This window comes from Rhinolophus hipposideros, assembly GCF_964194185.1.
Source record: "Rhinolophus hipposideros genome assembly, chromosome: 15".
Classification (NCBI taxonomy): Eukaryota; Metazoa; Chordata; class Mammalia; order Chiroptera; family Rhinolophidae; genus Rhinolophus; species Rhinolophus hipposideros.
In genome coordinates, this window is record NC_138061.1 from 67,899,296 (window position 1) to 67,914,064 (window position 14,769).

General features: G+C 45.8%; 1 protein-coding gene and 1 long non-coding RNA gene across 5 annotated transcripts in view; one reads left to right on the plus strand and one right to left on the minus strand.

The window, feature by feature from the left end:
• The window catches only part of ZNF248 (zinc finger protein 248), a 27,996-nt gene extending 27,555 nt beyond the window's left edge, over nucleotides 1-441 (minus strand). For 2 of the 4 annotated variants that reach the window (XM_081073867.1, XM_081073865.1), the window contains exon 1: nucleotides 100-441. In XM_081073867.1, coding sequence (XP_080929993.1) covers nucleotides 100-198 — 99 coding nt within the window. In that variant the 5' untranslated portion in view covers nucleotides 199-441. The remainder of the gene's footprint in view (nucleotides 1-99) is intronic. The other 2 variants (XM_081073869.1, XM_081073866.1) reach the window with 2 other exon arrangements.
• LOC308507897 lies at nucleotides 201-14,442 on the plus strand. Its single transcript, XR_013994959.1, has 3 exons — nucleotides 201-314; nucleotides 5,800-6,026; nucleotides 10,701-14,442. It is a non-coding gene; the product is annotated as an uncharacterized lncRNA (long non-coding RNA).
• Nucleotides 14,443-14,769: the final 327 nt, after the last annotated feature.

Here is a 14,769-nt window from a genome sequence, read left to right on the forward strand (position 1 = left end):
GGCTCCACCTCCTCCACCGCACACCCCAGGCGCGCGCGGGGGTGGGGTAGGGGTGGAGGTGGGGGCTCTCGGCTCTCGCTCCCACCCTCTGGGGCTCACCCGCAGCTCCTTCGCCAGGGATTGTTTCCTCCCAGGAGCAGGAGGCCGGTGAAGGACGAGCCCGGAGGCGGCGGCGGCGGCGGCGGCGGCGGCGCACATGCGCAGACGGAGGGCGCCGCGCCCGGGGCGGGAGAGCCGGAGCTCGTCTCTTGGTAGCTTGGGCTGGAAAAGCGGCTCTGCCCTTCAAAGCGGTGCCTCACTCTCAGATTGTGCAAGTAAGCTAATAGTGGTATCCAGATGAAGTTTTCGTGAAGCTTAAAGGCGTTAACGTATAAGCACGTTAGCGCATAAATTAAGTACCATATTTTGCTGTGTATAACGCCCACTTTTTTTGCCCAAATTTGTGAGGGAAAAATAAAGATGTGTATTACAACTAATTCTGTATCTATATACCTGTTTTTAATTATTTTATTTATGCTTATCAGTTAAGAGTGTAACTGGAAATCAATAATGGTATCCATATGCAAAAATAATGCTCTGGAATACAGTGGTCGGTTTTGTTGAACATACCACGATCCTGGCCACGATGAAAAGTTCGTGGCCTTCTATGATGTGTGAATATCGTAAATTTGTTACTGGTACATAAAATTTCTTGTACCTTGTATCTGTTCTTGTGTTTTGTAATTGTTACATAAAATTTCTTGTACCATGTTAAAAAATAAATGCTAAAATTCCTTTGCAATACAAAAGACTAATACCTAAATGTAAATAAATAAAAAGTTGAATTAAAAAATTAAAACAAAATATTTTTTCCCCTGAAAGTTTGGGCCAAAAACATGGATGCGCATTTTACACAGCAAAATACGGTACATTGCTCAAGATTCCCTTTCCCAGTAAACATCATGCCCACTCCTTTAGAAATCAGCTGGTGGTTTTCTACCTTGATTGAGTTGAGGGATTACTATCTGAGACCTTGCTGCTGTTTAGAGCTCTGTCCGAGTCTCAGAGATGTTCATCAAAACCGTGTGCTTTTTACACAGAGACCGAGAAAAAAGTGTGCATGAACTTAATGTTATTTTTAGTTGAGACAAATTCATTTTTTAGCAGTTAGAAATTTATCTAAACTAAGATATGTGACCAACGTAGTTATACTCTGGAATGAGGGGGGAAAACAAGCTACCGTGTTTCCCCAAAATTAAGACGTAGCTGGACAATCAGCTCTAATGTATCTTTTGGAGCAAAAATTAATATGACATAGTATCATATTAAAGACCCGGTCTTATAGTAAAAGACACATTATAGTAAAATGGAGCAAAAATTAATATAAGACCCAGTCTTGCTCCAAAAGATTCATTAGAGCTGATTGTCTGGCTAGGTCTTATTTTTGGGGAAACATGGTAGCAATTCAGTATTAATAATAAAAATTGCTCATATGTAAGAAACTTCATATACCAAACCTAAAAAAAGAGGGCATACTATCATTTCCCAAAACCAACTGTACTTTACCTGGAAATGTTCACATCCTCCTGACATTTTTAGCAGAGTATGATCATATGGGCATATTATTTTATGATGAGCTTTTAATAAAACTGTATGAACTATTTTTAGTCAGTCTTTTTTTTTAATAACTTCAGATTTACAGAAGAATTACAAAGATAAGTTCCCATGTACTCATTACCCAGCTTCCCCTAATGTTAACATTTTACATAGCCATGGTACTGTGGATGGAAAAGGGGCCACATATTAAACCTGACAAGCTCAGGAAACTGAAAATAATCACATAGGATAGCATGAACATAAAAATTCCTAACTAAGATGGGCCATGGCGGGGAAGTCACATCCTTGGCCTGTAGCTTCCTTGACAAAGGTCAGTCTTTACTTTAAGTGAGCCTGTCTGTTGTCCTTTTGCATCTAAGATAACACACCCTTTGGAATGTCAGAGTAATAGCTTTTTCCGGACCCCCTAGCGGGCACGACCCACCACACCAGAGCAGGAAACTACAAAATCTCTCATTGTTATCTTGTTCCCCAAATACCATCTCTATGTACTGTAAAACGCTATTAACTATCCTGTACCACCAATGTAAAAGAAGTGTGTGTCTCTCCATTTTGCTTTTTATCCAATCCCAGAAATTTCCCGGCTTTGCTTTCTCCCACCCCCTTAATCTACAACCAATGGATTTCACGTAACCTTCCTCTTTGATTCTAATGTATAAAATAAGTTGCAAAATGGCTATTTTCCGAAGAATTTTCTCAATCCATTGAGACTTTGCTTCCTGGCAATTGTCATCAGTTTGGCTCAAATAAACTGTATAAGCTTTCTCTTAGGCCGGATGTTTTTTCGTTGTCATTAGTACATTTATCAAAACTAAGAAAATAACACAGGTACAATTCTGTAACTAAACTACAGAGTTTATTCAGATTTCATCATGTTCTCCTCCAATCTGCAACAGTTTTCTGGTCTTTCCTTGTCTTTCATGACATGCAGGTATTTGAAGAATAGTGGTCAGATATTTTGAAGAACCGCCCTGAATTTGAATTTGTCTGACGTTTTTTCTTGATTGGATTGAGGTTATAAATTTTCAGGGAAAATACCACAGAAAGGATGTGCCCTACCTATATCAGGGAGCACATGATATCAACATTTATTTAAGATTTAAATAAATCTTAAATTTTGCTAAGTGAAAAAAGCCAAACTCAGAAGATACATGTTATATAATTCCATTGATATTCTGAAAAGGATAAATTATAGAACAGAGAACAGATCAGAGGGTGCCAAGGGTTGGGTGAGAAAGGTGGGGTTGAGTAATATGATTGAAAAGAAATATCATGAGTCCATGTTGATATAAATAAATGACGGAATTAATAAATGGGGAAATGAAAAGTTTCCCTTACAGAAAAACCCCAATTAATATACAAGAAAGAAATGAAAGTCACTATTTAGAATACCACAATAATAACTGTTGCAGGCAAGATCCACCAATGAAAGCTAAAATTATTGGACAAAATTTTAAGTAGAAACAGTATAATTGCATAGTCTCAAAATGTCTCTCTCCAAATTTACTAAGAAATGGTGATTTTAAAGTATGAACACAAATTCAAGATGGGGCTTATTTCCTCTCCCCGAGTGTGCACTGGATTTAGTAACCGACTTTTAAGCGTAGACTGGAAAGGGGGAAATCTTAACTATAGAGAAAGGAGTCAGACACCACCTCAACCAAGTAATCAAGATTAATGATTATCATGTTCTTGTTTTTAGGTTAGTTTCTTTTTCTCCACTCTTCATTTTCATCCAATACTATCATTGTTGCTCAAATTGTTCCAGTTTTGGCATTGAGAGCTCTCAGGGTTAGCTTTTGGATCCTTTTAACATATCCTATTGTTTTTTGAAAAGCACTTTCTTACTTTTTGACACCACAAGATGCTCCAGGTTCATTTTGTATTTTCCCTGCTCCCGCCCTCAAATTAGCCATCTGTCTCTCTCTCTATATATATACATATGTGTATATATATATATGTATATATGTATACATATATATCATATCTATATTATCTATATCTATATGAGTCCACACTGATTATCTCCTACTCTAACTCAGGATTCATTCTAGCCTTCCCACTCACCCCTTGCTTAATTTTTAACTTCAGTTACACACTGAGATACCTGCATACCGTTAACTACTATATATATACTTATTCTTTTAACCCTACTATACATATAAAGTAGTTTCAGAATTGCTAAAACCTGTGAGAATTTACCAACTAGACTACAGTTTTTATGTACATTTCTCTTTGTTTTCAGTCTTATCCAGTCAAAATGTTGTTTTACAAAGTTATTTAGGTCAGCTCCTTTTCTCCCACCTTTTTGTCAACGAAAAAACATCCAGCCTAAGAGAAAGCTTATAAGAGTTTATTTGAGCAAAACTAATGACAATTGTCAAGAAGCAAAATCTCAACATATTGAGAAAATGCTCTGTAAAATGGTGGTTTTGCAACTTATTTTATACATAAAATCAAAGGAGGGGGGTTATATGAAATTCATTGGTGGTAGATTAAGGGTGTGGCAGAAAGAAAGCGGGGAAATCTCTGGGATTGGATAAAAGTAAATTAGAGAGACAGATACTTCTTTTACATAGGTGGGTGCAGGACAGTTAACATTTCTCTTTTTAGAGCACATAGAGATGATAATCAGGGAAGGAGAATAATAATGAGGGATTCTGTACTTTCTTGCTCTGGTATTGTCATTCCAAGGATGTCATTTTAGGTACAAAAAGACAATAGACAGGCTCACTTAAGGTGAAGATTGACTTTATGAACGAAGTTTTAGACTAAAGATGTGACTTCCCACCATGGCCCACCTTAGTTATTAATTTTTTGTTGTTGTTGTTCACACCATCTTTTTTTTTTTGTTTTTAATTTTTTTATTGGGGAACAGTGTGTTTCTCCAGGGTCCATACAGCTCCCAGGCGTTGTTCTTCTGTTTAGTTGTGGAGGGTGCAGCTCACTGGCCCATGGGGGAATCTAACTGGCAACCCTGTTGTTCAGAGCTCACACTCTAACCTACTGAGCCATCCAGCTGCTCCTGTTCATACCATCTTATGTGGTTATTTTCAGTCTCCTGAGCTTGTCAGGTTTAACCTGTGGCCCCTTTTCCATCTTCACTTTTCATTTAGGTTACATGTAACCTGAATTTAATTTTTATTAGTAAAAACAGTGACTTGTCTCATACCATCCAGACCCTTTTTTTGTTTGTTTGTTTTTGGAATAGAGTTAGTTCCTCTCTTGGTGGTCTATAGCTTTATGGGTTTTGATGAATGCAGTGAAACAGGTTAGTTAACATGTTGTTAGGTAGACACGGAGGTCCCTGGTGAAATAAAAAAAAGGCAGCCATATCCTGAAACTCCAGGTTTTGAAATCACTCCTTCGCTCCAGGACAAAATGTAACAGCACCTTGGGGTTAATCATAACATTCCTTTTTGCCAGACAAACAGAGCAGATCTGATAGGTAGGAGTGGGTTATTTTGTTAATACCCTTAGGATGGGCAAGCAGAACAAACCTGGTAGATGAATTTCATTAGAAGGCACCAGTTCCCTTCTTCAAACAGGCAAGAAAAGATATAAGAATAAGAGCCTTTGCTCCATGCTGGGCACCCCATTGGGACCCCCTCATGCTCGGGAGCTCTGACCCTTTGTTTTCAATAAACTATCTTCTTTTTAAAACTCTTCACCTCTTCTTGGTCTGTGCTTCCATTCTTTGGTCTCACAAGACACAATCCCGGCCATCACTCAAATATCTCCTACATAATTTTGGGGCTTGTCACAGGATTGAAGGAGAGGTAAATATTTTCTGTGCCTTTCTACTTCCCCACCCTACGGGCCTTCATAATTTTTGTCTCTTTCTCCTGTCACACAAATAGTGGGGCTCCCTTGGGTACTTAAAAGCGAATAGCACCGGCCACCACTCTTAAGCCTTGGAGGTAAGGCCTTGCGGAAGGTCTGTAGTCAATCCGCTCCGGTGTTGAGCCGGGAGAATGTTGGCTTCAATCTGACCGCTTTACTTTGGGAAGGAGCCAGAAGATGGAACGAGGTTGGGGTGAACAATCTCAGGCAGCGACTGAGGAATTCTGACTGTGGCTGCTCTGCAGTGTTTTCTGAAAGCTCTCTGGATCTTCCTCTGACCCGTAAGGGTGGCATTGGACGCTCTCTCCCCCTCCCTATTGCTTACTCCTATTCCTTTGCTGTTTTTTTCCTTTCCGCTAGGAGACAGAATACTGGCCCTACGTGCACAGCGCGCAACACGGCTCGCGACTGGGATTGCAGGCCTCCCCAGGCCAACTGCTCCTAAGGGTGCTGGCTGAATGTCTCCTCCAGCCGTGCTGCTCTGTGGGTCCTGTCACTGTCTCTCCTCAGCTCTTGAGATGTCGATCCGGGGCCCCTTCCCCGCGAGCCTTCCTCAGCGCTCCCCACCAGCCTCAGGACATCGTAAGGTGAGAACATGGACCCCTGCCTCTGTAGGCTATCCCTGTTACTCAGGATGAAATTTACTGGTATATAGCACACCCTCTCGTAGCATCCTAGTGTGAACTCCTCTTAGTTTTAAAGCACAGATGCAGGTGTCCTGGAATTCCTAGCCAACATCTCTGTTGTTTTTGTACCGTTCCCACATGTTGCCAATTTTTCAGTAATTGTTTGGTGGCTGAAGTTCATCTACGACACTGCCCCTGGGGTCCGGAATATCTCACTGCTTTCCTTTTACATCTTTGTTGTTGCCGACTGTCAGGCAAAGTTTTCAAGGAGGACCGACGTATTCTGGACTCGCTTTTCCTTAAGGAAGCAGCCTTATGTGAAGCCTTCGGGGCTTCAGATATCTCTTTCCGTCGTCCCTCACATACTGGACTTCAGGGCTTCCTTCCACTCCCTCTCGCCTAAGCCATATGCCTTCCTTACAGGCTTTGAGTATATACTGTCCTTAAACACCTCTATTCAAAACGCCGCTATTAATCAATCGTGCGATCAATTTTCAAGATGCCGAGTCGGGCCATACACCCTTCCATTTTATAACACCTCATTATTGGCTACGGCCTTTATCGCCTGTGGGCCAGCACCAGACATTCAGGCAGGGACACACACACACAGACTTGGGCAGGTGCTCACTGGGGACATGGGTCAGCAGTCCAGGTAAGTATGACGACCCCTGGCCTGCAGTGTCTCCCCACTGGCCCTGAAACGGGTTGTGCGATTTCCTGGCTCAGCCTCTAGAGGACGCTCTAGTCATGGTTGCTGGGGGGAAAAGAATGATGAAGGGATGCCTCTTCTCCCCCCAGAATGGGCAATTGGCCCACATGCCCCCTCCTCCAATTGCATCTTGAAACATTGGGATGAATTTCACCCTCAGACTCTGAAGAAGCGGCGTCTAGTCTTCTTTTGCTCCAAGGTTTGGGCTAAATACAAATTAGATGGGGAGACTTGGCCTTCAGAGGGAAGTATTAATTACAATATTATTGTGCAGCTAGATCTGTTTGGAGACGGGAAGGCAAATGGTCAGAAGTTCCCTACGTTCAGGTTTTTTTCTCTCTGAGGGACAACCCAGACTTCTGTAAGAAATGTAAAGTTGATTCGGCTCTTTTGGCTGTAATTTCTAGCCTCCCTCCTCTAAAGGAGACCCCTTCTAAGGAGACCCCTTCAAAGGAGCCTCTAATGGGACCCTGCTCTCCCAAGGAGGTCCCCACAGGAGGCACCCAGTCAGAAGACCATCCCAAATTCCTATACCCTAGTCTTCCTCTTCAGCTGGCAGCCCTTCCTGGAGCTTCCTCCCATTACCCTCCTTATCCAGGACCTCTTGTACAACAGCGCCTCCAGCCGGGAGAAAATCTCCTTCCCTTACAAGAAATGCCAGGAGAATTTGGAGCTGCCAGAGTTCAAGTTCCATTTGCCCTACAAGATTTCAAACAAATAAAGGGAGACTTAGGGAAGTTTTCAGATGATTCTGATAAATATATAGAAGGCTTCCAGAACCTGACTCAGATCTTTGACCTCTCTTGGAGAGATTTCTTGTTAATTTTAAACCAGACTCTCACGAGTTCTGAAAAACAAGCATCCTTGAAAACTGCCGAAAAGTTTAGAGATGAACAGTTCTTCATATATAATGAGAACAAGACAGGACAGGACTCGGTTCAGGAGCTGTGGGGACAGAGCCCCAGAGAGCAGTTTCCAGGCTCTCAGCCTCACATAGAAAGATGCTGGCTCAGGTAGTAGATGGTCATCAGCTGTGACTAGTTGGCCATCGGCTGTTACCAGTTACCCAATAGCCACTGATATAACTGCCGTGGCTAAGCTAGCAAAGTGTGGCGTGGTGGTGTGGCGTCCTGGCATGGCGTGACATAGCGTGGTGGAGTGTGGATTGCAGATTCCAGAGAGGCGGATTGCAACTAGCAAGTGAGGTTGATTGGCAGTGTGGGGACAGAGTCCCAGAGAACAGTTTCCACGCTCTTGGCCTCACGTGGAAAGGTGCTGGCTCGGGTAGTGGATGGCCATCAGCTGTGGCTAGTTGACCATCAGCTGTAACCAGTTAGCCAATTAGCCACTGATATAACTGCCGCGGCTGTGCTGGTTAGTTGGTCGGTCTGTTGGCCGGCAGAGAAGGGGACAGCAGGTTTCAGGTCGTGTGGATCCAGCCTCCAGTGAGACTATAGTGCCTCCAGTGAGACTATAGTGGTTGACTCCCCTACCTATGGCTCAGTGTGTGTTCCTTTTTGGCCTAGCCATATCCTGCATTCTAATGTGGGGAGCAGGACTAGAGACCCCACAGGCCACCTCACACAACAAATGGCTCAGCGAGCACGGTGTGGTGCCAGCCAAGGCCTACCGAAAGATGGTGGAACAGTTTGTGCATGTGAAAGCTCAGCTTCAGGAGGCCCGTGAGGAGTGACACCGGGGACAGGAGGCATGGTCTGCCTCGGAGACTCAAGCCTTCAGATGACACACCACCCTTTTGGCCATGGAAAGCGTTGCCTTCCTTTTGGTGAGCTGCTGCTGCTGTAGGCTCTGAGAATTATGGCCATCTTACACCGAGGACACAACCCACTCAGACACCTGGAGCGGCGAGCAAGATTCTGACCAGGTAGGAATGGAGTCTGATTCTGGGCAGGAGGATGTGTGGCCCCCACACAGTGTGTGGTGCCCAGTGTTCTCACTGTTCTCAGGAGTTGGACCCCAAAGGAGGGGTGGGAGGACATGGATAGCTCTCTAGCCAGCGTGGAGAGGGCCCTGCAGGTTTTAACTGAGCGGTTGCTGGAGGAGGCGAAGGCTACAGCCGGCCGCATGGGCTGGATGTTCCTTATGGTCTTGAGTCTCAACACGGAAAATGCACCTAATGAAAGATCCCAGGTGCCAGACCAGATGTCCCGGTTGGAGGCGCTGGAAGCTCAGGTCCGCCTGTTAGAAGAGGGGCCCCACAGTGGAGACTCTGAGGCAGAGGTGGAGGAAGCGAGTAGAGACAATGTAGCTCCCAACCCCCAAGCCCGGCCAATCTTGAAGCAAAGGGTAAAACATGAGCAACCTTTGGGCCCCAGGGGCGCTGCTGCAGGCAACCCAACTGTGATTAAGTTCAAGACCTACACCCCTTACACTCCCACTGAGTTGCAGGAGCTGGGGAGGCGGTCCCTACAGCGCCCTGGACAGCCAGTCTCGGCTTGGCTACTATGTTTATGGGATGAGGGAGCAGACAACATTCTCTGCTCCCCAGGCGAGATGGAAAAGCTAGCCTTTGTGACAGTGTGACATAGGTTGCAGAACTGCCATAGGTTGGCCCAAAACCAGGGCAACCACACTCTAATGGAGTGGCTCACTGCTGCAGTACGCACAGTATAGGGACAGGCAGGCTAGCTGCCAGACACTGAGTCAATAGCAGTCATATATGGAACTTACGAAAATCATCTGTGAAATGGGTATGAGACATGCTATTTTCAACCCTAATAGGCAGGGGCCGGATGACGAGCTTTTTACAGCCAGCATGAGAGATCTGGTTTTGGATATTGCACCTGCGAGTGCTTTTGGATCCTTAGTTGTCATTCTCACGCCCTATGTGGGGAGACGGATCCATGAAGTTACAACTGCCATGGCCACCCTAGGGGATTTTGAAAGGCAGAGGCAAAAGAAGTTAAGACAGGAGGTCTGCGCAGTTGAGACCTGGAAGCTCAAATCAAAAGTAAAGGGGCGAGGTCGTGAGCCTCAGAGAGTGACACACACGCAGATGTGGCGTGATCTCGTGGCAACAGCGGTCAATCGAAAGAAAATAGACCAACAACCCAATGCACTCTTGTTGCAACTTTGGAAACAGCTGCGTCCGGAACAGCAATTCTGGAGAAGCCTAAAGGAGAAGTCTGGGAAAGCGCGACCCGTGTCCCTCCAGGACTTCATGAGGCCAACTCCTTTCAGCTTGATTAGGGGTGGGGACAAGGTACCCGGTCAGAGGGGACGAGCAGGGACCGGAGGCCCCATGTGGAACTGTCCATACATTGGTCCCCTTCTAATGTGCAGAGGGTTTTGGCCCTCGTTGACACTGGCGCAGACTGCAGTCTCGTTTATGGGAACCCAGAAATGTTCCCCAGACCAGCAATATGCATTGCAGGCTACGGGGGAAAGACTGTGACTGTAAAGGATGTTTCCTTACCACTGGGTACAGGAAGGCTTCCCCCTTGTATCTACAAGGTTTATGTCTCCCCCGTTCCGGAGTATATTCTAGGGGTGGACGTGCTACATGGCCTCAGCTTATAGACGTCGGTAGGAGAGTTCCGTCTCTGGATCCGGGTGGTGAAAGCCCGATAAATAAGATGACGCCACCTTTCCACATGGCAGTGCCTTCAATTCACGATTTGATGGATCGTCTGACTGTCCGCCTGGGGACATATCACTATGTAGTGGACTAGGCCAATCCAATGCTTTTTTCTCCGTTGACATTGCACCCAAGTGTCAAGAGCAGTTTGCTTTTACTTGGAACGGGTGGCAGTGGACTTTTCAAGTCCTTCTGCAAGGATACTTGCACAGCCCCACTATCTGCCACAGGCTTGTAGCCTAGGATTTGGCATAGTGGAATCACCCGTCCTCTGAGGCCTTGTTTCATTATGTTGATGACATTTTATTAACATCTGATTCTCTTTCAGATTTAGAGCAAGCAGCTCCCTTTCTTCTCTACCACCTGAAGTCACGTGGCTGGGCGGTGAATGAGGAAAAGATCCAAGGCCCTGGCTGAGCCCAGGAAGTCTGGCTGTGCCCAGAGAGACTGGTGGTGCCCTGAGAAACCCTGGCTGTGCCCAGAAAGCCTGACTGTGTCCAGGATATTGCATTCACCTCCAGGCTCCTCGCACAGGGCGCCTCGCGGAAGACGCTTGTCGCGTAGATTGTGAGGCGAGACCCTTTAGGGGTGGAGTGTGGGGACAGAGTCCCAGAGAGCAGTTTCCAGGCTCTCGGCCTCACGTGGAAAGGGGCTGGCTCGGGTAGTAGATGGCCATCAGCTGTGGCTAGTTGACCATCAGCTGTAACCAGTTAGCCAATTAGCCCCTGACATACCTGCCGTGGCTGTGTTGGTTGGTCAGTCGGTTGGTTGGCAGGCAGAGAAGCAGACAGCAGGTTTCAGGTCGTGTGGATTCAGCCTCCAGTGAGACTATAGTGGTATGATTCCCCTATCTATGGCTCCGTGGATGTTCCTTTTTGACCTAGCCATATCCTGCGTTCTTATGTGGGGAGCGGGTCTAGAGACCCTGCAGGCCGCCTCGCACGACAAATGTCACAGCGAGCAGGGTCCCCTGCACAACAGCAGAGACATGTGGATGGTGGGTTGTGGATTGTGTGGCTGCTGCCTCCTGTGTCTCCAACCCAGCCGCCAATGAGACTATAGCGGTATGACTCCCCTACCTATGGCTCCGTGGGTGTTCCTTTCTGGCCTCGCCACATTCTGCGTTCTTATGCGGGGAGCAGGACTGGAGATCCCAGAAGAAGAGACCCCGCCTGTCACCCTGCATGACAGGAGCCTTTCCCTATGGGACAACAAGCAGTACGTGCTGCACATCCACAATGGGCTCCTGATACAGCCATGGGAATTTGGCAAAGAAAACACTTTCTGGCATGCATTTTGGAGGGATTGAGGAGAACTAGGGCTAAACCTGTCAATTATTCAAAACTATCGACTATTAGCCAAAATTTGGAAGAAAATCTCTCAGCCTTTTTAGAACAGCTCCAGGAGGCCCTAATCAAATACACTCCCATAGGGCCAAACTCCCCTACGGGGGAAATTCTTTTGAAGGACAAATTCATAACCAGGCTGCCCCAGATATCCGCAGGAAATTACAAAAACTGGCTATTGGTCCTGAAAGCACCTTGGACCAGTTATTCAAAGTGGCCAACTCTGTCTTTTACAATTGGGACCAAGAGGAAGCCCAGGATAAGGAGAGGACAATAAGAAAGAAGGCAGAAGTACTGGTGGTTGCCTTACAGGGTACCCAAGGAAAGTCCGACCGCCACTGATATGGACAGTATGGTCACTGGCAAAGGGAATGCCAATGGCAACTGGAGCCGACCCGGAGACCTCCACGGCCCTGTCCCATCTGGAAAGGGGAGTCAGACTGTCCCCGGAGGCCTGCACCCCTGAGGCCAGTCTGATCCAGTCAGACTCCCACACTGGACTGATGGGGCCTAGAGCTTCTATCAGTGTCTCCCGTGTCCCATCTAACCATCGGGACTCCCAAGCCCCGGGTAACCCTAGAAGTGGAAGGGAAATCTATTGATTTCCTTCTAGACACAGGAGCCACATTCTCTCTCCTCCTCTCCAATCCAGGGACTCAATCAATATGTTACCATCCGCAGAGTAACACGCTAGCCGGTTACTAAATATTTTTCCCAGCCCTTAGGCTGTATATGGGGAAATTTAATGTTCTCCCATTCATTTCTATTCATGCCAGAAAGTCCTACCCCACTATTAGGAAGAGACATTATGACTGAGACGGGAACTATTATTTTCTTGGCCCCTGGTGGTATTCCTAGTTGCCTCCCGGTAATATAAGCTGACATCAATTCTGATGTTTGGGCCACACGGGGGTAATTGATCGTGCCTTAACAGCCACCCTGGTCCACATTCATCTTAAATACCCCACTCTATTTCCTCACTGGAGAAAATACCCTCTGAAGCCTGAAGCACAGAAAGGACTAATACCAATCATTAACAATCTCAAATGACAAGGACTCCTTAGAGAATGCAGTAGTCCTTGCAGTACCCCCATCTTTAGGAATTCCCAAACCAAATGGGGGATGGAGGTTCAAGACCTCTGGGCCATCAACGAGGCAGTTATTCCTCTACACACTCTATAGTTCCAAATCCTTACACACCCTTAGCCCAAATATCTGAGACTGCCAGATGGTTCACAGTTTTAGACGTAAAAGATGCCTTTTTCTGCATACCTGTATACCCTGACTCACAATATCTTTTTGCCTTTGAGGACTCTGAAAGCCAGACTTCACAGCTTACCTGGATGGTCCTCCCCCTAGGGTTTAGAGATAGTCCCCACCTATTTGGACAGGTCCTCTATAGGGACTTATCAGAATGTTCTTATGACAGTTGTACACTCTTACAATATGTTGATGACCTCCTATTGTGTGCTCTGTCTGAAGACCTCATCAGCCAAGGCACCACTGCTCTTCTAAATTTTTGAGCCTCTAAGGGCTATAAGATTTCCAAGGCTAAGGCCCAAATGTGTCAAACTTCTGTCAAATACCTTAGGCTAATTATCCCTGAAGGAACTAGGGCCCTAGGAGAGGACAGGATCCGTCCCATTTCCAGGTTTCCCCTACCTAAGACTCTAAAACAACCAAAGGGCTTCCTAGACATCACTGGCTACTGCTCCCTATGGATCCCGAGATATGGAGAAGTAGCCCGCCCTCTCTACCAACTAATCAAAGACACTCAGGCTGCAAATACCCACCTGTTACTTTGGGGTCCAGAGGGAAAACAGGCTTTCGGCTTTTTGAAGCAAACACTTTTAAGTGCCCCAACTTTAAGCCTTCCCACAGGAAAATCTTTTTATTTATATGTAACAGAGAAAAAAGAAATGGCTTTAGGAGTCCTAACAGAGCCCAGGGGAGCCTCACAGCAGCCAGTGGGCTATCTAAATAAGGAACTGGATCCTGTAGCTTGCAGCTGGTCAGCTTGCCTCCTGGCCCCAGCTGCGGCTGCTCTCCTAGTTCCCGAAGGCACCAAGCTCACAATGGGGCAAGACTTAACCGTTTTTGCCCCACACCACATTCAAGGGCTTTTAAATGCTGATAATAGTCACTGGCTCGCTGACACCTGCCGCCTGCAGTATCATGGCCCTCTTGTTAGAAAGTCCTGTAATCCAAATGCAGTATCAGGCCCTCTTGTCAGAAGGTCCTGTAATCCAAATATGGACCTGCTCCACCCTTAATCCTGCCACCTTCCTCCCAGAGATGGAAGAAGAATTAACTCATGACTGCCACCAAGTTTTAGTGCAAACCTATGCTGCCAGAGCAGATTTATAAGATTTATAAGAAACACCCCTAGACAACCCAGATTGGATGCTCTTCACTGATGGGAGCTGTTTTATAGAAAATGGCATACGAAAGGCTAGATATGCTGTAGTTCAGACAGGTTAGTTAGCATGTTGTTAGGTACACAAGGAGGTCCCTGGTGGAATAAACAAAAGGCAGCCATATCCTGAAACTCCAGGTTCTGGAATGTCTCCTTCACTCCAGGACAAAGATATGAGAACATACCTTAAGGGAAGCTATAAAAGTAAGAACTTTTGCCTCAATCACTGGGCAACCTGGTTGGGACACCCTCTCATTCCCAGAGCTGCGACTCTACTCTTTTAATAAACTATCCTCTTTTTAAAACTCTTTGCCTCTCTTTGGTCCGTGTTTCCATTCTTTGGTTTCACGAGACATGATCTTGGCACAAAGAAAATATCCTACATCATAGTTACTTTACATAATATCTTAGAAATTGCAAGCCTTCCTGCAAGGGCCAGCACACAACTGGCTGAGTTAATAGCTCTCACCTGAGCACTAGAGCTGAGTAAAGGAAAAAGAGCCAACATATATACTGATTCCAAATATGCTTTTTTAGTATTACATGCACATGGAAGCATTTGGAAAGAAAAATGCTTCCTAACTGCCATTGGGTCACCTATCAAATATCACCAGAAGATCAACCAAGTGTTACAG